Genomic DNA, 21,507 nt, shown 5'->3' on the forward strand with positions numbered 1-21,507 from the left:
CCTGCTGATTTTGGACTTTGTATTTTGAAGCCTCAATTTTGTGGAGCCAGAAGTGATGAAATCTGGATGAGAGGCAGGAATGCTAAGTTATTGGGTAATGCCTGCAAGCTTTTTTAACAAGCAACATGCACAAACATATGTACATATGTGCTAATTAGTCCCAAGTAACATGCAAGTATACTCACCAGCTTTGTAGATGTTAAGCACCCCACAGCATTCTGTATTACTTGCCAGATAACTCCATTAAAAATGCTCCAAAATACACAAATACCACAAACACTGTGGAGAGGTCCAGTTCACTGACTCTAATTAGCTAAGCTTTTCAAGTGTAACTCAAGGATAAGTTATACAAACATTTCCCACTGTGCAGTTATTATGAAAAGGGAACACTAACCATAGAGGCTCAAACCACTTTTTATTCCACTCTGTTAACAGGCTTTTTAAATGCAGTGTATCTGGACATCTTAACATGGGAATCTATGGGAATTAACTCATATTTAGAGCCCTCAAGTGGCCATCGGTGGAAGTGCTGTTTGTGTGTTCGGCATAGCTCCTTAACAGCTCCTTAACAGACCATTAGGTTGTTTTCCACTTCAGGGAAAAGGATCTAATGGTCGCTTTGTGTGGCCTGCAACTTCATGTGCGTTCCCACGATGGTACACTGTCCTGTAGGACTGTGTGTGTGTGTGTGTGTGTACATATCATCATAGAGTAGTACCTTTAATATTGAGAGAGAAGAGAAAATGGAGACAGCTGAGAAAAGCCTGGAGTCTATGTTTTTATAAATGGGGAGCACAAAAGAGAAATGTTTTTAAATCTCTCCTGTGTGTTAAAGCAGCTGCCGCTACATTAGCAGGCTAATTTGAATAACCTTTGCGTGTCTTCATCGTAGCGGAAACACAGACAAACAATGACCTGAAGGGATATTTAAGTGCTGCGAAAAGGGTTCCTGAGGGAAAAGGTTCCAAGTACTTTAAATGGAAAAATAACTACTGGTTGTCCTAGAAAGTTTATTCTCGTCTTCTGGATGTTGAATTTTTTAGTGCAATGTTTTCGGATGATAGAGAATGCATAAAGACTGTAGGTTGTGAGAGGTGGGCACATTTTATTTTATGGTGGCCAAGCCCATTATTTGGTTATGCTAATGTACATTTAAGCAGAGAGCTAAAAATTTTCAAGTCAACTGCTTTGAGACACAGGGCACTGAAGCAGTGTCCTTGTCACACTGTACTTCCAGTGTAAATTATAGGGGAAGGAAAAGAATAATGCAAAAACACATTGAAAACTTTGATTTTTAATTCCTGCTTTAGTTGGTCTTCCTCAAGCTCTGCTTAGAAACACTGTGGACAAACAAAGAGGGACAGTATTTGATGATTGAGATATCAACTCAGATAAACATTGCACATGTATTTTATATATATATATATACACACAGCAGCTCTCGACAGCAAAATACTTGCGACTAGATGAGTAGCCTACAGTTTTTGCATTTTAAGATCATCAAAAAAAATTTAATGTTAGACAAAGTTAGTTAAAGTTGAAGTTAGACAAAATGCTTTTTTTTAATATGATGTCATTTGTGATCAGAGACAAGCTATCCAAACCATCCTGGCTGAACAAAGGAGAGATGGTAGCTGACCAAAAAGAAAACCAAAATAATACTAGCTTAAAACTCCTAATCAGTAATTGTGATTTCAAGTATTTCCTTGTTCTTTAAAAAACAGCCTTTGATAATGATAATGATAATTTTTCTCTGGGGGTTCTTGTTTCTTTGGCCTGCATGAAACAACATGGTAAGAACACTTTAGAGTGAAGCAAGATGCACATTTTGTAATCTATCAGAACATTGTATGTAAATGCAGCAAACACATTCTTAAAGTGTCAAATGTAAGTGTAAATAAGTCTTTATTTGTTCTCCTTCACACCTTTCTTTGACCACATGACGTCTTCCATCGAGGGCTGGGAAATGTGGTTATGAAAAGAATGTAGGAGGTACATTTTTGACAAGTCAACTGCACCCCGGAGTTTTTGTAAATTAGCAGAAGTTGGCCCCAAAAAGAGGTTCTGTAGGGTCTTGACATCACTATATATAAAATGATCTAAGATGAAAAGTGTACAGAACTGAATCAGTTTAGGCTTGTGTTCCACACGCTTTAAAAACCAACAGTGCACAACTTGGACTTTACTTCCATCTTGTGTTCAACAGAGAAAACTGCAGCATGAAGGAGGGGAATAAAAACATCTGTGAAATGCAGCTTTTCACAGCACTGGTGACTTACTGTACACCACAGTTAAACACACACACACAAGCATGCCTGAGAGAAAGAAAATCCAAAATAAATTCAAGCTTGTGTCCCCAGTTCTTGTTTTTTTCTTTTTACTTTTTTTAAGTCATTAAAGATGAATGCTGTACAATCAGTCCAGCCATCAATGATGAGTGTATGTAAACGTGACCACAACTTTATATTGTTCTAAGCTTTTAAGAACTGCCTAGAAAATAAGCAAACAACAAAACAGTACATTTGCAGCCATAGATCTTATACAGTCGATGTCATTTATCTACTTATTTTCTGCACTGTCAGTGCATTCTTTGTTCATATGTAAATGTTACAAAGTTGATAAGATTAAAGTTGAAAAAACAGAAGAAGATACTGGATGTAAACCCATTGCAACCCCTCTGTGAGATCACCTGCTGGTTTTGGACTTTGTATTTTGAAGCCTCAGTTTTGTGGAGCCAGAAGTGACGGGATTTAGACGACAGGGTGGCGGGTGATATCAGCTACTGCCTTTTTGTTTGTTTAGTTGCAACTAGTTGTAACTAATAAGTGTCTCGTCAAGTGACACTATAAACTGTATCATTCAAAACACTTATGCCATTTAGTTCATTTTCAGCAAAACTAGACCAACCTCAGTTTCAACAAAGACATAAATGAAGAATCACACATCAACACTTATGAAGAGTCTTGTGATAAAGAGTCCTTCATCACACGGAGTAGTAAAAACACAACTTGCTTATGTATTTTTACTGCACGTGTGATGCTGCAGTGTGACCATAGCATCTGTAAGGACAGTGCACAAATACGGGGTGTGTAGGAAAGAAGTGTAGGAAATGATCATCTCATGGACATCAATCAATCCCAAGCCTCTGATTAATTTTGTTCCGAACGTCTTGAATAAATGCTATAGAAAGAGGTGCTCCATCCATCAGAGTCATAATAGGTCAAGAAACTTTATTTGCTTAATGCCAAATGCTCAATGTTAAACTACGTTACATTTACTCTAGCAGATAAAAATACTTGGAGTTTGTTTTTCATACTGTTGCTTATAAAGCTAAAAACGATTCTCTGAGTTTTCATTTAGATCCGTGAAGGTTTTTGGTTCATTGACTTTAATGCAAACCATTGCGCTCGTTTCCGGGTTCATATATTTTTTACAAGAAAGAAAACAGAAAGAAAAACACACCCCAAAAATCTTTTACTGGGTTTTAGTGCAGACTAATTCATCCCCCGTTTGGAACAAGCTATTTTAGCATCTCCTTTCAGTCAGTTTCCTTTTTATATTTCTGTGTTCACACCCAGACCTGTGTGTTTGTGGTGACTGTATTAGGGATATCTGGTCTTAGTGAAGTCACTGAATAGAAAAGATGTAGGGAACAGAGCTTTTAGAGCAGTATTAAGCATGAATCTTTGCTGCATGCACGCATACACACTGTGTGTGTGAGTGTGTGTTCATCTGGATCACCTTCCTTCTCTTTACCACACTTAGAAATAACATCCAGATGTCTTCACTGTAGATCTGGTGAGGTTTAGGTGAACTGAGGGAACAGAAAGGGAACACAGAAGGGAACTAACAAACCTAAAGTAAACTAAAACTAAAGTAAAAACAAAAGGCACAAATAAAAGGACAAGAAGCAATAGAAATAATCTTAGGATAACTCATACACACAAGAAAATACAAAGTAACACTGTTTTTTTTTTTTTGTTGTTGTCCCATTTGGATCTTTAGCCATCAGAATTGTTGTCTTAAGGCCAAGAAAGATGCCAAGCGGATTTATTTTACCAAGTGGATCATCATGGCCTTGCCATATTGGTCCATTTGATTGACCTTTATTATAATTATGTATTTATTTTATTTTATTTTCGGTTGCTACAAACGGGACAGACATGACTGGGGGATAGGACAGGGAGAAAGAATGAAAGAAAGAGAGGGAGAGAAAGAAAAACAGAGGGGAGAAGAGACGGTGAGAAAGGGGGGAAGAAAGAAAGAAAAACAAACAAAACACCTGGATCACCTGTATGGAGAAAAAAAAAAACAGAAGAGAAAACAAACAAAAAAGAGCAACATAATAAATACAGCCCCATCACAATAAACTAGCTAGCAGTAGATAACAGTAGATACTAAATATTAAACGATATTGTGCAGCACGCAAGATAGACAGCGCACAATGTGCTTTGAGGCAGCAGCCAAGAAAGGTGTAGTCCGCGTCTGTGAACACCCGTGTGTACACCTGTGTGCATACCTGTGTGGATCAGCATCCTTGTATTCCAAAGATTTCTCCATGTAACGATCTGCTAGGGAGTGTGGGGAGCCATAGCCCCGTCCCCCAGGGCATGAAGCAGGTATGGAGGAGATCCAGGCCCCAGACATCCAGAGGCCCCAGAGTACGAGGACCCGAGGAGGACCACCAAAGGGGGGGGAACCGTGCCACCCTCCTGGGAAGAGCTGAGTAGAGCCCCAAACGACAGGTCACCCCGCAGCTACGGAGCAGAGGCCAGAGGGGGTTGCAGTGGCGTGCCCGCGGGCTCTGCCGGCAGCCAGCTGTGCCAGAGAGGACCGAGCTTCAGGCCCAGAGGCCAGAGGCCTGAGGGCACCCCACCCCCCGGAAGGAGCCCAGCCGGGCCACAGGCGCCCGGCCCCGCCAATCGGCCACCAGGAGTGAGCCAGTACATACATGAGCGTCCAGCCCCAGACGACAAGGACCACCAACACACCAACATCTGAGGGCATCAGCCACCGGCAGGGAGTGTGGTGAGGGGAGATAGGCCTCCGTACTTTGGAGGGCCTGAGATGTACCCAGAGAGGTTGAGTCTAAGACCCAACCTGACATATAGACACAGACGAACAGGCGCACGCGGACACAAACATGCATTCCCACCCCATATGCACAACCAAATACTCGGCACTCACCCAACGTGTAGACAGACACAAATAGACACTGCACAGACAGTCACACTCCCCAAACATACTCTATATCCCAGGTCCAGGTACCCCCGCCCTCAGAGGGGCAAGCCGCACCTAGACCCAGGAGATGTAACCCTTCTCTCTGGGGTGGAGGCAAGCAGACCACCTCCTTATCTGCGGTAGCAGGGAGGCCCCGCATCCCAGACCCCAATCTGACGGCCAGCACCTCCTCCCAGCCCCCCAGCCCTGACGGCTAACAGAACCGGGGTGAGTGAAGACCCCAAACCTCCCTACGCCCGCTCATATGTAGTGTTGCTGTGTGCTGTTCTAAAGTGCATTTAAAACTCAGGAGAGCATGGTACTAGCTTCCTCTCAGAGAGCAGCACGGCTCCTCCCGAAAACCCTCAGTGTCTAAATGCATTTAAAATTGAGGGTAGGGCACCAGCGCCAGAGGTGGGTTGGAGTACAACGACCATCCTCTGGATGCTGTAAAACGTGCCCACCCCCAAGGCCCTATATGTATGTGTTATGTGAGAGTGTGAGTAATGTGGATGTCTAGGTTGCAGAATAAAATTGAGGCACAGGCGGCCAGAAGGGGACAGAGGGGGAGTGCCTCCCCTGCACCCTGGTGACATACCTGCACCCCAAGCCCTGCGTGTGTGGGTGGGTGTGGTAGAGCGGGAATAGGGAGGCAGCTGAGGATGGGGAGGGAAGAAAGGGGCAAGCGGCCCCTCCCTGGGGCCAGCTCCCCCGCTGACCCCAGTAGGCACCCCCACACTCTGGAACCCACCAGGGCAAGGGGGCACAGGCCCATCCGGACCGGGGCCCGCAGCAGCAGCACGTTACAAAGTAACACTGTCAACAGAAAACTCTAAATAATACAGAACTCCAACATGAATTGCTTCTCAACGCCAGAAAGAATCACAATGTTCAGAAAAATTCAAACCCAAGGGTCAAAGACGCACAAAAACATATTACACTGTGCAGTCCAGAAGCCCCACTTTCTGTTTCCACCCAGGGAGGAAATAAACGTATAAAAAAATACCATCCTGCAGACAGCTGCTGGCATTTGTGGCTCACTAGGCAAACAGTAGGCAAGTATTGCTTCTATGGGTGTGTACGTGTGTGTGTAAATAGGTCATTACAAAGACCTGCAGCTTTGATACTTAAAGAACGTGAACGAGACAGAGACAGTGAACATGTAACCTGTTTGCTATGCATTTTTAAACAGAGAACACAAAAGAGATATTTTTCTAAAGACCTGGGTGAAAACATCTGTCTGAATAATCTTTGAAGGTTTGCACTGCAGTGGAAACACAGACAAACACTGATGTGCAGAAAACTTGAAGAAACACGGAAGTATTTGTTCAGGAGGGTGGACGATCAGATCTGCAGAGCAAAAAACTAGAAGCTACTTGGAACAAGGACAGAGAACAAAGGTGAGCGGCAAATTATGCTAATGAATGATTATAACAGTGTTTTATGTTTTTACATGGATTCAATTTAGTCTGTTCTTTTCACTGTGTGTCAGCTGTTGGGGTGCGTTTTGTTCAGCAGGAGTAGACGAGATCTAAATGATGCCAAATACAGCTGCTGCCAAGAAATGTCGCTCCCTAATGATTAAAAACTATAAACCAGTGCAAAAATGACAATTCACTATAGATAATAAATAACTAAATATAATCCACTATCCTCAAATCACACATTACAAATACTTAGCGTTGGTTTGTGAATTTTTGTCGCTCCCTAAATTGGCGTGTAAATCATCAAAACTTTCTGAACGTGTTCTTTCGTTTAAAGTTACTGAAAACCATCAAGTTTTCACATTTCAGGCCACTTTGTGAAACTCTGTGGGAGAACAAGTTTATTTCCTTCTATCAAAATATTTATCAGGTAGCGTGAAGGTGATATAACCTTTTTTATTTTGATCTGAAAGGGAATATTGCACACTTTTTTTCACGATTTCAAAGACCAGTCTTATTATTAAGACCGCGGTTATTATTCTAATGGTCACTTAGCCTTTAAACATTGTAAATTTACCATAGGTAGTAGAAATAAAAGTAAAGAGAATGAATAAAATGTATGTGCTCCGAGCTAGCGTGTTAGCAAATGAGGAAGTGTTCCAGTTGTTGGGAAGTTTTTCAGTTTTAAAAAAACTGAGACTTGTTCTGTTTGATTTTTTTTTTTGTTTTTTGCTTGAGGTTGAATTTTACTGCAGGCATGTTCAGGCAGCTCCTCCACACACAAAGACAGGGAAGCACGAGAGGCAAAGATGAGGTATAACTCAAAGCAAATGGATGTTTTACCTGCAGAGAGAAAATGGGTCCAAATGGATTTTGTTTTCAGTGCTTCACAGCTCTGCTGCCCACAGGTTGCTGACAGAACCAACTAAAGTTGGAATCACATCTAACTGACAATTTAATTTTTGTTTAGCTTTAGAGTAAAATGCCTTTTTGGGCTCTGTTTTTATGAGGGTGAGGGTGTGTGTTTTTGTTTTTGGCTTGTTTACTTTGTTCTATTCATTCCTGACATAAGAATAAGCTCCAGAAGTTACAGTTTTTCTCGATTGCTTAAACACATTTCTTGAAACTATGCCTCGTATTCTCAAAACAGTTCACACAAATCGATAATGTCTCACCCAATTTCCCAAACATCGCATTTTCAGGTCAAATTGAAGCTCTACACTCAAAACCATTCACTCTTGCTGAAAAACCAAACTTTGCCCACAGACATCACACACAAGGCCTAAAACACACACACACTACAACATAGTCTTACACATTGGTGCAATAAATTAAAAACAGTATTTCCAAAACTGGCAAGTTATGTTGCATGTGCAAAGGCGACCAAATGTTTCAATAGTGCGACTAAAAAAATCTTAGCTCGCACCGGTGTGACCAACTGTTCGAGTAAAAAAAAGTCTCTGCAACTCTGAAAGTCTCCGTGTGGTCAACAGACACACATTATGCCCATATCGTGGTCTAAACCAATCAGAGATAGTCAGGGGCGGGACCTGTCTGATTGGTTGTAGTCCAAATATTCCTGTAGTCCGTGTGTACTTTTGAAAGTGCAGGCGGATAGAGAGAGGTGAGTAGCTTGAATAAAGCGATATTGATTCATTAAATTCTGAATCGACTCTTAAATATAAATGTATTTTGCCAGAAACGTCAGAATCTCAGGTTAAAGCTCACAAAACTATTTCAACAACCGTTGAAAAAGCACAGTGTATCCAGAAAACACACTATATGTAGCGATAAATGCACTGCCAAAGTGTCCCCTCTCCCCACTGCCTTTCAGTGGCAGGCAGCAGCAAACAGGTCATCAGAGGAGGCCGAGATGATGATTAAGTTTAACATTGTCTACAATATTGCCTAAGAGTGCCAAAGCACTTTAAGCACAAGCACAAGATTGTTAGTTAATCATTTACAAATCAATATTGTCTTTATGGACAGCAATTTGTGCACATGTAAAACTGCAGTTGAAAAATTTGGGTGCGCCTAAAGTGCAACCATGGCAAAAAGCCCTGATAAATATGGAAATTACAGAAGAGGTTTAGGGCCACTGGAAAAAAAGTGGGCACATCTTTTTTTTTTCTTTTCCAGAATTATGAGAAAAAAAGTCAGAATTGTGACTTTAATCTTAGAATTCTGAGAAAAAAAATCAGTATTCTCGAAAACAAGAAGAAAAAAGAAAAAGAAGAAAAAAGAAGAAAAAAAGTGGCCCTAATCCTCTTCCGTAGGAAATAGCTTCCATGTCTGAAAAATAAAGCAGGCACTGAAATGCATTAAATCTGCTTGGCCAGCAGAGGGTGACTCCTCTGGCTGCAAGACCTTCCAGTTGTATGGATGGCTCCATTCCTTATCAAACGAGCTCAGCAAACACTTTGATGACAACTTTATGGGCTGTCAGTATCAGACAAAACAGTTTTTTATCTGTTACATGATTTTAATGTTTAGATTTGTTATTTTGTTCCACAAATTACTTCTAACATCTTCTTTCTTGTCTTTCATCATCAATCCACAGACCTGAAGACCCTAATCAGCTGATTGTGCAGCTCCACATAAGACTTGCTGACAGTTAACAATGACTACTCTAGCACAAGTTAAAAAACTGCTGAAGGATTACCTGGATGAGCTAAATGAAACCGAGCTAAGATCCTTTCAGTGGTACTTGCCCTTGAATGAGACAAAGGGACGCCGAATTATCAAGACATCTCATCTGGAGAATGCTACCAGAGAGAAAACTGTGGACAAGCTGGTCCAGGTTTATGGGGAAGATGATGCTGTAAAGGTTGCAATTGACAATTTCAGTAGCATTAAGCGCAACGACCTGGCAAAAGAGTTAACTGAAGGTAAAATTTCCTGATATGGCGGTGTTGTCACATCATGCAAAAATTAAAATCTCTGTTCATTTGTATCTTCTTGTCTTGTTCAAAGACATCATCAAAGATGTATGTAGTTTCTGGGGCAAAAAAATGAAGACGATGCTTAAGTGCCTTAAACCTGCATTATATATAAGGGCCACTAGATGGCGACAAAAAGCCCCACCAGATCTGTACAAGTCAAGGCTTTCTGACTTGACCTCTGTAAACCCTTTCCTCCTGAGTTCATGGTCTCTATCACCTATATTTGGTCATACTGAATAAAAATGGTCTGTTTAGTAAATTTCGGCTATAATATGTTATTAAAAATGAGAAATTTTCTTGGTATTGTCTGCCCACTCATTGGCTAATAACTCATAAGTACTACATCCATCTTTTATTGTGTCTACAGCTTTAACTAGTAATAGGCTTAACTAGCAGTAACTGAGAGATGTCACGTCCTTTACACTGGATTAAATAAACAATAACATTTGTATATATTTCATTTTAAGCAACTCTCAAAGAGGAAGAGCTGAGTAATGAAGAGGCAAGTGGTGAAGATTCGATTGATGAGGAATCACAAGATGAAGAGAGGAGTGATGAAGAGTCAAGAGATGAAGAGGCAAGTGATGAAGAGTCACGAGATGAAGAGCAGACTGATGAAGAGTCAAGAGATGAAGAAGCAAGTGGTGAAGAGTCGCGAGATGAAGAGTGGAGTGATGAAGAGCCAGTGGTCAAAAAGAGAAGAAGAGTCCAGTATTGAAAACACAAGTGATGAAGCTTATGTATTTTCACTGAGACACTGATGCTTCAGCGTGGCCACAGCTTCTGTAAGGACTTTTTAGAAAAATGCTGGAGGTGGAAAAAAATCTAGGAAATGTCGAGTCATCAGCAAGTCATCTACAACCCTGAACCTCCAATTATTTTTGAAACCGTCTTTTCCTCTGGACCAACTGACCACTTGGAAAAGACAGTTTTCTTATTTCTGTCTGTTTGTAATTTGCAGATGCTACTTGGTTTAACATGCTTTACTCACTTGTAAGAATTGCCACTGACACAATTGTAAGAAATTCAGATTTATTGGTTTTAAAATGTTAAATGAAAAAGTGCTGAGTGTGCCAAAGAGTAATTTCCCTGTATAGAAAAAATAAAGTAAAATATGTTGTGCATGTTTCTGTTAAACTGACTTTTAACACACATAATGCTCACAGAAGTAGAGGACAAAAAATCCCTCTTCCTGTTTTCACACAAGAAGGAGAAGCCGCTGATGTTTGGTAAGACCATTCTGCTTATGTACAAATGATGACAGTATAGTAATCAAATACCATCAAGATCATGGCTGCAAATATTAGTGTCGTGAATAGTTTGTTTCACAGATTTTGACTTTTGTTTTTTAGCCTGTCTTGTTTGGCAGCTTTGGCTTTACGCTAAACACGAGCTGATGCAGCTCTGGTGCGTCGGCCTCTCCTTCAGCCTTGCCACAACCACCTCCGCCACAAACACTTTTGTAGTCTATCTTCAGGACATTGTCGCATTGTTAAAGAGTCTAATTCAAGCGCAATTGGACACTCTGCACTGTGTGTCTCTCTTGTGAAGTCCTTCTTAATTGTTCTTCATACCTTTCCTTGACCTTGATGGAAAATGTGGAAAATATGGTCAAGGAAAGGTGGTTGAAAAAAGAAGACAGGAGTATGATCTTTTGGACAACTCAACAGCACCCAGGTGATATAGATATATTAAAAAGATTCCTCTCTCACCCCTGCGGGCGGGCTATCCTTCAAGCTCGGGTCCTCTACCAGAGGCCTGGGAGCTTGCGGGTCCTGCACAGTATCATTGCTGTTCCTAAGACTGTGCTGTTCTGGACAGAGATCTCGGATATTGTTCCTGGGATCTGCTGGAGCCACTTGCCTAGCTTGGGAGTCACTGCACCTAGCATTCAGATTACCACTGGGACCACTTTTACTTTTGCCTCCACATCTTCTCCAGCTCTTCTCTGAGCCCTTAGTACCCTTAGATAAAAAACGATTAAAATCCTGAAAACCTTAAATTTCAGACCCTCTCATGTCCCGGTACCAAACCATTCATGGACCAGTACTGGTCCGTGGCCCGGGGGTTGGGGACCGCTGCTCTAAGGGTCCTGTTGATCTTGTATAACTCTAGGCATTCCAGGATCCAGCTGTGGGGCATCGAGTCATAGGCCTTCTTGTAATCAATGCAGGCAGTACACAGATCGATCAGTCTGGTCTTGCAGTCTCGGGTTACTGGTCTGTCTTTCAGTAGCTGGTGTTTTGGTCCTTATCACATCTCCTGTTTTCCACCTGCAGACAATGTCTACACTGCAGTCTGCCTTTGTCGGCTTTTTGGCAGCAACTGTGACATTCACTAGTATAACTGACGCACAAAACAAAGGTATTGACTACACTACACACCAACTATATACTCCAAACACGCTAAATGTCACAAATCTCTCACAACTCAAAACTCACCCTCTCTTTTTTAGTCTTCAGCCTTGGTGGCGGTGCTGTTCTCATATTGTTCCCTTACCACTGAGAGTACACCTTGGCTGGTTCTGTGGAGAACAGCTGGTTTGTTCTTCTGCCTTCTATCTCTCTGGTGTACCTTTTCAAACAGCTGGCCAAGGCTGTGAGTCTTGGCAGTTTCCAAGGCCTCAGGTATGGACATGCTTCTTAGACGCCTTTCTGCAGCTCCGATGGCAACGTGAATAAAAATTATGACGTGACATGTAACCTTTAAATTTGCAGTTCATCAAATGCCTCTGCTTTGTTGAAGGGAGTTTACTGTTGATTATTTTAGCTATTATATTAATATACAAGATATCAATTATTAGAAATGTGAGTAAGAAGCTCTGGTCAATAAAGGACCACTTTCTGTCTGCACCTTATACCCACAAAAATAGCCAACTTCCAGTGAATGGAGAGAATAGTTTCTGCTTATATAGTAACTGGTGTGTCTAGTTTACTGGAATGTACCGGCCTTAAATGGTGGTGACAGATGTTCAACAGGCAGAATTTGCATACAAAGCCATGACATCAAGGTCTAACTCATTTACATAAATTCTTCAAATTTAAAAGAAAACAATCTAAAAGGACTGCAATGTTGTAAACCACAGTTATTCCTGTATATTCATGTTGTGCTACCTGATGCAAATGTAGCACATTTAACAGCCATCTCATGGTTAGAATAACCGTTTTTCCAATTACAGTGACACAGAATAACATTTCTGATTATTCAAGAAGCGACACATTGTCTGAATCATTATCCTCTCTGGGCTCTCTGGGTTCCAAATACTCTTGAAAGTCCTCTAATATTAATCAGAATTCTTTCTCCACAAAAATGAACTAAAGTCACAGGAGGTTGCGGACAAGAAGAAATAAACAGCATCAGTGTCTGAAGATACCCTCATGATTTGTCTCAGCTCAGGTTGGTCATATTAACATCAGTTCAATATTTTTTCCACAGACTGTCCTCATCTGTTTCCCTGTCCTGTGTGTGTGGGAGGTGTTTCTTGAGAATCACCAACAGTGATGTTCCAGATAAGAAGCAGCAAGACCAGAAAAGAAGCAACACGAGCCTCTTTTTGTTTTTACTGTGCAGGCATGAGAGGAGTGTGTTTGCACAGATCTGTTTACTGTTTACGGAAAGAGTCCGTTTCTGGCAGAAATCCCATTCAGGAGAAATTGCACCACAGTGCAACACTTCTGCCCCCCTTGCTGACTTAAGGAACAAGGAAACATTTATTTGAGAGCGCAGCAGAACAGCTCTACACAAGAAAACAGGAAAATTATGTTAATAAGCAATTGGAAATTTTTAAGATGTATTTTAAGTGAAATTTAAATTTTTTTCTTGTGTTTGCTTTGAATTCTGGTCACTTTATGTGTTTTCACCCAATTCAGTGTGTGAATGTGTGTGTGAATGGGTGGATGACTGAATGTAGTGTAAAGCGCTTTGGGGTCCTTATAGGGACTAAGTAAAGCGCTATACAAATACAGGCCATTTACCATTCAATTTTTTTAGTCAAGTAAAAGTGAAAAAGTAGAGGCTCTGAAAAGTACTAATTTGTACCACTGATTTTTAAGCTAACTGAACCTAGCTATATTAATTTAATAATAAAATAATTATTGTTAGTGGGGTTAGGTTAATTGTGGATTCTTAATGCCCATATGTGTGAATGGTTGTCTGTCTCTATGTTTGGCCCTGTGAAAGGGTGTACCCCACCTCTCGCCCTATGACAGCTGGAATAGCCTCCAGCCCCTTTTCCCCCCAACCCTGATAAGGATAATTGGAAGAGAATGGATGGTTAAAATATTATTAGTAGATGGAAACACAAACTTTATTTTGGTCTAAATTTTAATTCTAATTAATTAATATGGTCAGGTAATTAATCAGGTAAGTAGAACACGAGCAGAGAAAAAGAAAGAATATAAAAATAGCTGTTTTCTGTTGCCTCATTGTAGTGGGTGACTTTGTGTTTAAACAGTAAAACGTGTAGAGTCAGGGGTTCAAGTGGGTTTCAGCAGGTGGGGGAACCCTAAAATTGACTGTAAAGCTCAGTGTGAGGAAAAGAATCACAACTCACAAAAATTTCTATTGAGTGCTCCAGTAGATTTTCTTAATGTACAGGCTGTGATCAGCTGATCTAAATCCATCATAGCAAACTAACCGGTTTAACCAGCACTAACCTGCAGAGTATTTTCATGCAGCATTTAAATAGCAGTTTGTCTGCCTCAGTTCTTCTCTGAGGAATTTGAGAGGGATAGTCTGCCTGGACTGGTGATGACACCAGAAGGTACAAAACTTTAATGCTGATTCTGCAAGAGAAAAAAATCAGGGCCATAAATTCTGGTGTCAGGGAATGCTCTCTTTCCCCCTTCTCTCTCTCTGCATGCCGGACACCAACCTAGGATGGTTGCCGTGGTGATGTGAGAAGCAACATCTCCCTACAGGGAGATGTCTGAAAGGTCCAAAAGATAAAATGTGAGCGGACATGGGGTCTAAAGGCTTTCCTCCAACTTTGACCAATCATGTTAACATTCTGTTTTTACCAAGTGTTTACTGCCTGGGGATGGCAGCCTTTGTCTTTTGGACCATGTTTGCCTTTTTAACACTTGTAGCACCTGTGATACTGTTTAGGCTCAATCTGGATTAAAGGCTCACAGTGATGTGAAATAATAACTCCCCTGAAATTAGTCAAACCAAAACTAACAAGCCTCTTTTGAAAATGTAAGGAGTAGAAAGTACAGGTAATTGTTTAAAAATGAAGGGAGTAAAAGTAAAAAAGTTGCCAGAAAAATACTCAAGTAAAGCACAGATAATGAAGTACAATAGCAAAGATTTGTACTTTGTTACTTCCCACCCTATTTAAGTTGTATTACACTTATTACTGTTTAAAGGATTTTTATGTTACAGCTAGCCAAGGTAAAGCCATACCTTCCGGCTAACGTCTTTGAGCGTGTTATTCACCTTTTTCTTACTTGCAGATTGGACTACTGCAATTCATTGTATTATGGTCTAGATCAGGCCACCATCCATCGTCTTCAGATGGTTCAAAATGCTGCTGCTCGCCTGCTAACTGGTACCAAACGGAGAGAGCATATAACCCCAGTTTTAGCTTCTTTACACTGGCTTCCTGTCTCCTACAGGATCCAATTTAAACTTCTACTTTTTGTTTTTAAGCCACTTAATGCCCGAGCCCCTCCTTACCTGTCTGAGCTCCTCTCTGCCTATGCTCCAGGAAAAACCACGAGGTCTAGCTCAAAACTAATGTTGTCCATCCTACGGACTAACCTCAAATCCCGTGGTGATAGATCCTTCTCTGTGGCAGGTCCCAGACTTTGGAATAGTCTCCCCTTAAATATTAGATCTGCACAAACACTTGAGCAATTTAAATCTTTACTAAAGACACATTTCTATGCCCTGGCTTTTAACACACTATGACCCAAGCATTTTGGTCTTATTTGAATTCGTTTAGTTATTGTTTTAATTCTTTTACTGTCCTTTTATTGTTTTTTATTGTTATTATTGTATTACATTGTTGCTTTTTAATACCATTTTTATATTGTTAAGCACTTTGTGCAGCATCGGCTGTTTGAAATGTGCTATATAAATAAATTTGACCTTGACCTTGACCTTATGTTAGAGGTTTAGTTGTGGATTCTTATTAGTTATCATATTAATACAAAAATGTCCCATGATTAGAACTGTCAGTGAGAAGCTTATGTCAGTCCGCACTTCATACACAGAAAAACACTCCACTTCTAGTGAACAGACTGTTATTTTCTGATTTGCATAGAAACTGGTATGCCTTGTTCACTGGAATGCACGGACCTTTAAGGTGATGACAGATGTTGAACAGGAAGAATCTTTACACTGAAAGTTGTGCTCTTATATCATATATACATATGTTCTTCAGCTCTGCAAGATAAATACTTTCTTGTTCCCCAGAACTTGCTAACAGTCCTTAGTTTCATGCAGGTATACTTGTGAAAATTTAAATTATATTTCCCTGACTCCACAGACACAGTGATGACATTACATGGCATGAAATATATAGCTACTAATTGTCCAAATACCCTCATATGTACTGTTATAGAAATTGTCTTGTGTGGCTTCAAGAGGTATAACAACAGATATCTGACACAAACCCAAAGTAAGAAAAAATGGCAAAATCTAGAAATAATAATAAATTTGACATTATTAGTTTCTTAAATTGACAGATGACTCTGTGTCATGATGTTTGCTTTGCTAGTTGTCATATTACTATAAATTATGTCAAATAATTAGAACCGTGAATGAACAAGCGTATAGTCAATTTAACATTGCCTTCAATCTGCCCCTGCAAAAACAGGGGCAAGTCGAGAGGTTAGTTTGTCCACCTACTTTGACCAATCACATTAAAGAGAAACCACATTAACAAACAGCAGCCCCGCCCCCTTCTGTTCCTAATAACTTGAGCAAGGTGTGCAAGTTGTTGGTTATTTGAAGAGTGAAAGAGCAGCTCTACACAGGAAAACACCAGGAGCTACTTGGAGTTAGCCTGAAAGACAAAGGTGAGCATCAAATTAATAAGTTTGTTCCATTTTAAAATCTAGTTTAAGTTAAAATGTAAATTTTGTACTGTGTGGGCTTTGACTTCTGGTCACTTTCTGCAGCGTGCTGGGGTATACTCTCACAGCTGCAGACAGATGATGAGCTATAAATTCCTCATTATGCAAAGTACAGCAGCTGTTAATACACGCACTTCAGTAATGTTTAGACAACTATAAGTCCTATGTTGGCTCCTTTATTGGCACTTAGAGCTGAAACTTTAAGAACCTTTTCAAAGAGTAAAACAAACCAGGCATAAATTTTCTGCTTCCTGTCTTTTTTCTTTTTCTTGCTTTCAATAGAAAATGTATTTGCTGAATTAAGTGACTTTATCCTTACTCTAACCTGTCACTGTAATTCTATGCAGCCAGAAACTGCTGGTAAAAAAAAAAAAAAAAAAATTTCTAAGCCTAAATAAAAATTAAATTCTTCTATAAATTAATTCTAATGTCTTGTTTCTGGACTTTCACCATCAGCCCACAGCTCTACGTTTCATTGGCTTTGCACTGCATACGAGAGAGAGAATCCAACAATGTGCGACCTAGAGAACACTTTCAGAGAGAAAACTGTGGACAAGCCGGTAGAGATTAATGAGAAAGATGCTGTGGATGTTACAATGGAAAAACTGAGGAGCATTAAACACCACAACCTCACAGTAAACTTCACTGAAGGTAAAATGTTGTTGTACAGCGGGTTTGTCTGTGTGCAAGGCACAATCTGTATCTGTACATCATGCAAACATTTAAATCTTCATTGATCTGCAACGATTTGTTTGTTACTAAGAAGTTAATGTGATTAAATGAACCATACCATTTCTATTTCTTTACCCTTTATTAACGTACTTTTTAAATTTGCACCAGATTGGCCTCAAGTGCTGAGTCACAAAGATCCAAATGATGAAGTTCTAGATTTTAAAGTTCGAGAACGTGAAGATTCAGGCTTTGAAGATCAAGTCGATGAAGAGCCTTTTGAAGTCACAAAGAGAGATGACGAGTCCAACAGTGGTTTAAGCTGGAGTGATGAAGCGTTCATTGAGGATTGTTGTCCAATTTGTTCACATGTTTGCACTGAGCCTGCGGTGCTGCAGTGTGGCCACAGCTTCTGTAACGGCTGTGTGCAAGAATGTGAGAAGTGGAAAAAGTCTTTTAAATGTTCACTCTGTAACAAAGTCAACAACAACCCAGAGCCTCCAGTTAATGTTTCCATGATGAGTTTGAGTGAAAGTGACAGAGTTGATCCATCAGGAGGACAAAGAAATGTGCAGGTGAGTGTGCTTCATTCTTTATACGCTTCATACACCCATATATCAACCATGTAGCTTCATTTTAATAGGTTCATTAGGCACTTTGACTCTATCATGAATGATCTGCGATAATTAATCAACATCATCTTTATTCAGCTACTTTTACAACCGCACAGAGTGCTCAGAAAATTAGCAGTTAGTCTTAAGTTAGCACAGCATATTTAAGTGCCTGAATGATCAGGACACATCAGTCCAAAGAGAGGAGATGAAGGACAAACAGTCCAGCAGGTTTGATTGCAGGAAATAACCCAACTTTCCAAAACTCACCCCAACAAACTGACCTAACCCAAACAACTCACTAGTCAGGCTGATGTAACTAAACCTCCAGTCATGAAAATGATTCTATGGAGCTCATTTTCAGCTCTAAAGTTTTACTCTGGGATTCCAGAGAACAGCTTTTTTTTTTATCATTCACTGACTTTCCTTGTGCTTCTGAGTGTTTGCTTTCTTGAAGTTATCCATTATCCATTAGGGACATGATGGATGATTATAGTAACCATGAACTTTTTCCACACAGTAACTGTGTTAAGAATAAAAAGTGAGAACCCCAGAATGCAAGGATAAATGTGTAACACCTCCAGTCCAGGATTAGAGAAGATGATTAGCAACATAAAACACAATAATCTTTAATCCAGAGAAGATTTCCTGTTTCTTACTCACCATCAGTGTTTTTCTGTTCTGCTCTTTTAATCTGCAGCCCCTGAAGTTGTCGACTCCTTCATCTCCAGAGCTTCCACTGTCTGAAGATCTGACTGAGGAGTCTTCAGTGTTTGGCAAACATAAAGAAAATGTTCCCCATGTGCTCATCATTAAATGTGTTGAAACGTTAATTGTAACGACTGTTGTCACGTTTGGTGAAGCTGATGAAGACTGAAACCTTTTCAAGTTCATTTAACTACAACATAATAACCTTGATGAGATATGAGGGTTAAATGAGCCTGTGCTCCTTCACGACCCTCTCAAACATTCCTCCTCCTTATTTTTATATATTTGTAACTCCTCATATGGTTATGGTTTCACTGTTCACTTAAAGATGACTTGTATTAATTGCATATTATGTTTTTTTTCTTTTTATCCCTCCTTCTTTCAGATGAAAAGTAGCACAGTTTATGTTAAATATTCTCTCGTGTCTTTCCTGTTAGTCTTATTTATTTGTAGATCTTACATCATTTAAAGTTCCTTTGGCAGTATCGTATGTTTTGTATGCCGTAAAAGTGACAAAGCACAACTTGGACTTTGCTTCCATCTTGTGTTCAGCAAGCACAGCTACAGTGTGCAGGTCTGAGAGTGTGAAACCAAACTGTGAACAAATATGTTTTTAACTTCTTTTCAGTGACTAATCCCACGCTAATGCTTTTATATGTAATATTCTATTTTCTGTCTTCTATCAGGAAGGATGATTTGATTATTTTTATATTTTTTCTCTGAAGTTGCATTAAATAAAATGTAAAAGCAAAAATTAGGACTGGATATTTTTTAAGAAAGCAGAACCATTCTGATCTAAACCCAGACGTTCACTCGGAAGCTTTACTCTTATCTCACTTTTTCGAGATAAATGATGCCGATGATGACTAATAATATTATGGTGATCCTGTAGACTAGGAAAATGATGTTAGTCAGGTCTAATACAAATCCATGAATCACAGGTTTCAGTAAAAGCGATATAATTTGATGAACTGTTCATGCTGTTGGTAAACTGATATACGTAATCACACTAAAAAATGTTTTCTAATCTAAATAAAGATAAATATTGAGGACAAAGTGTGTTTGTATACAGAAAAAAGTATTTACATCAATGTATGATTAAAAAAACAATGTCCGCTGGCCCCCGGCCCCCTTCTTGCTCTGTTTGGCATCAGTGGGAATGAGGTGCCTCTACCGGCCTCTAAAAAACAGGCATTATCATTCTGTTCCCTGTTGGCCAGGAGGGCAATCCTACTGAGGTGGCGGGACGCTGCCCCTCCCATTCACAAACAGTGGTTATATGACCTCATGGCCTGTCTAAAACTGGAAAAGATAAGACACTCACTTCAGAACTCCACTGGGAAATTTCAAAACATGTGGGGACCCTTCCTTGATGCTTTTCAAAATCTATAAGAATTTTTCAGCAAACTCTCTTAAGTCAGGTGTGGAAATACAGTGTGCGGGTGCAAGCAGTGACCTGGGTGGGAATGAATGGGATTGTTTTGCAGGGATTATGTTACTTTGGGATATATTATACATTTGTTTATATTTTTCTCTTTTTTCTCTTTCTTTCCCTTTTTTCTTTTTCTTTTTTTTTCTTTCCTTTTATTTCACAGCCGAAGATACATTTCTGAACTCATTTCACAGCTTAAATGTACTACTTAACCTTAATGTACAGATCATCTGTAATCCTTCTCTTTTCTTTCTGTTTATATGTATAATATATATGTTGATGTTTATGTGTATAAAAGGAAACCTCTTAATAAAAAATACATTGTTTAAAAAAACAATGTCAGCTATCTCATGTCTAAGAAATGAGGCTACTACTACACACATCTTCCAGACACTATCCACCTGCATAAAGAGTATAAGTTTCATTATGGTTGCATATTTATATGCATTATGATGATTTTGTAGGCTGGGGTAATTCACATGGCAAAAATGAGTGTATTCCCTATTCTCTAAATGAGGTGTTGTTATTGCAAAATGAAAGCAATGCAATACTTTTATAAGATACTGTAGGCGTACAAACCCCACAAATGGGTAATGGGTTTGTAGGTGGTTGCTAGACAACATGATGACATCATATCTACTCTAGATAAGAACCTCCAGTGGAGTAAGATGTGTCGTGTATGAGGAATTTGAGGGCAAATAAAGAGACTATCCCTGTTTATGGCTGAGGTGTTACATTTTGGTGTTTTGTTTTTATATTTCTGTTTTTAGTCAACTTTGGTTTCTTAGTTTCCAGAGTGGGTTTGCTGTCTTCACCGTTTTAGTGCTTAGAAATGGTTGGTTTCACTTTAATCTCCTAGGACCTGGCATCCACATATGCGGACATCACATTTTGGGTTGTCTAGACCAAAATACCAAATTCGCTACAAGGGCCTGATTTCCACTTACGAGGACATTAAACTGCCACTCTGCTATCAAAATTGAAAACGAATGTCATCATATGTGGATCTAATTTTTCTCAGAAACAAAAATCAGGTATAAAAAAACAAAATCAGGTAATTTTTTGTTTTTACATTCATTGGGTCCCAATCAGCCCAAATATCAAAGAGAAATAAAAAATGCATGCCATGAAAGCGTTCGGGTCTTAGGTGGTTAATTTTTATTACTGGCTAGTGATTTTTTTTTTTATCAATTATAAGACAATTATAAAACAATAAATGGCCTGTATTTGTAGAATAAAACAAGCTTGACTCATAGCATTCCCAGTTTCAATAAAGATAAACCAAAGGCTCCTCCATCCTGGTCGTGGTAAGAATTTGGTCAAACTGACAAAAAAAATATAAGTAAAACCTTTCCAATATATTAGGATATAGAAGATGATTTTGTTTGACTTCGTTGTATTTATAAAGTACATTTTTTATTT

General features: G+C 39.6%; 1 protein-coding gene across 1 annotated transcript; it reads left to right on the forward strand.

Annotated features, from left to right (window-relative positions):
• Positions 1-6,381: 6,381 nt before the first annotated feature.
• LOC146381374 (uncharacterized) lies at positions 6,382-19,691 on the forward strand. Its single transcript, XM_084938617.1, has 6 exons — positions 6,382-6,620; positions 9,205-9,532; positions 10,054-10,299; positions 17,122-17,316; positions 17,506-17,909; positions 18,646-19,691. Exons 2-6 carry the CDS (start codon positions 9,265-9,267, stop codon positions 18,820-18,822), a joined length of 1,290 nt encoding a protein of 429 aa, XP_084794743.1. The 5' UTR covers positions 6,382-6,620; positions 9,205-9,264; the 3' UTR covers positions 18,823-19,691.
• Positions 19,692-21,507: the final 1,816 nt, after the last annotated feature.

This window comes from Perissodus microlepis, chromosome 8 (assembly GCF_051167445.1).
Source record: "Perissodus microlepis isolate ML-2025 ecotype Zambia chromosome 8, ASM5116744v1, whole genome shotgun sequence".
Lineage (NCBI taxonomy): Eukaryota > Metazoa > Chordata > Actinopteri > Cichliformes > Cichlidae > Perissodus > Perissodus microlepis.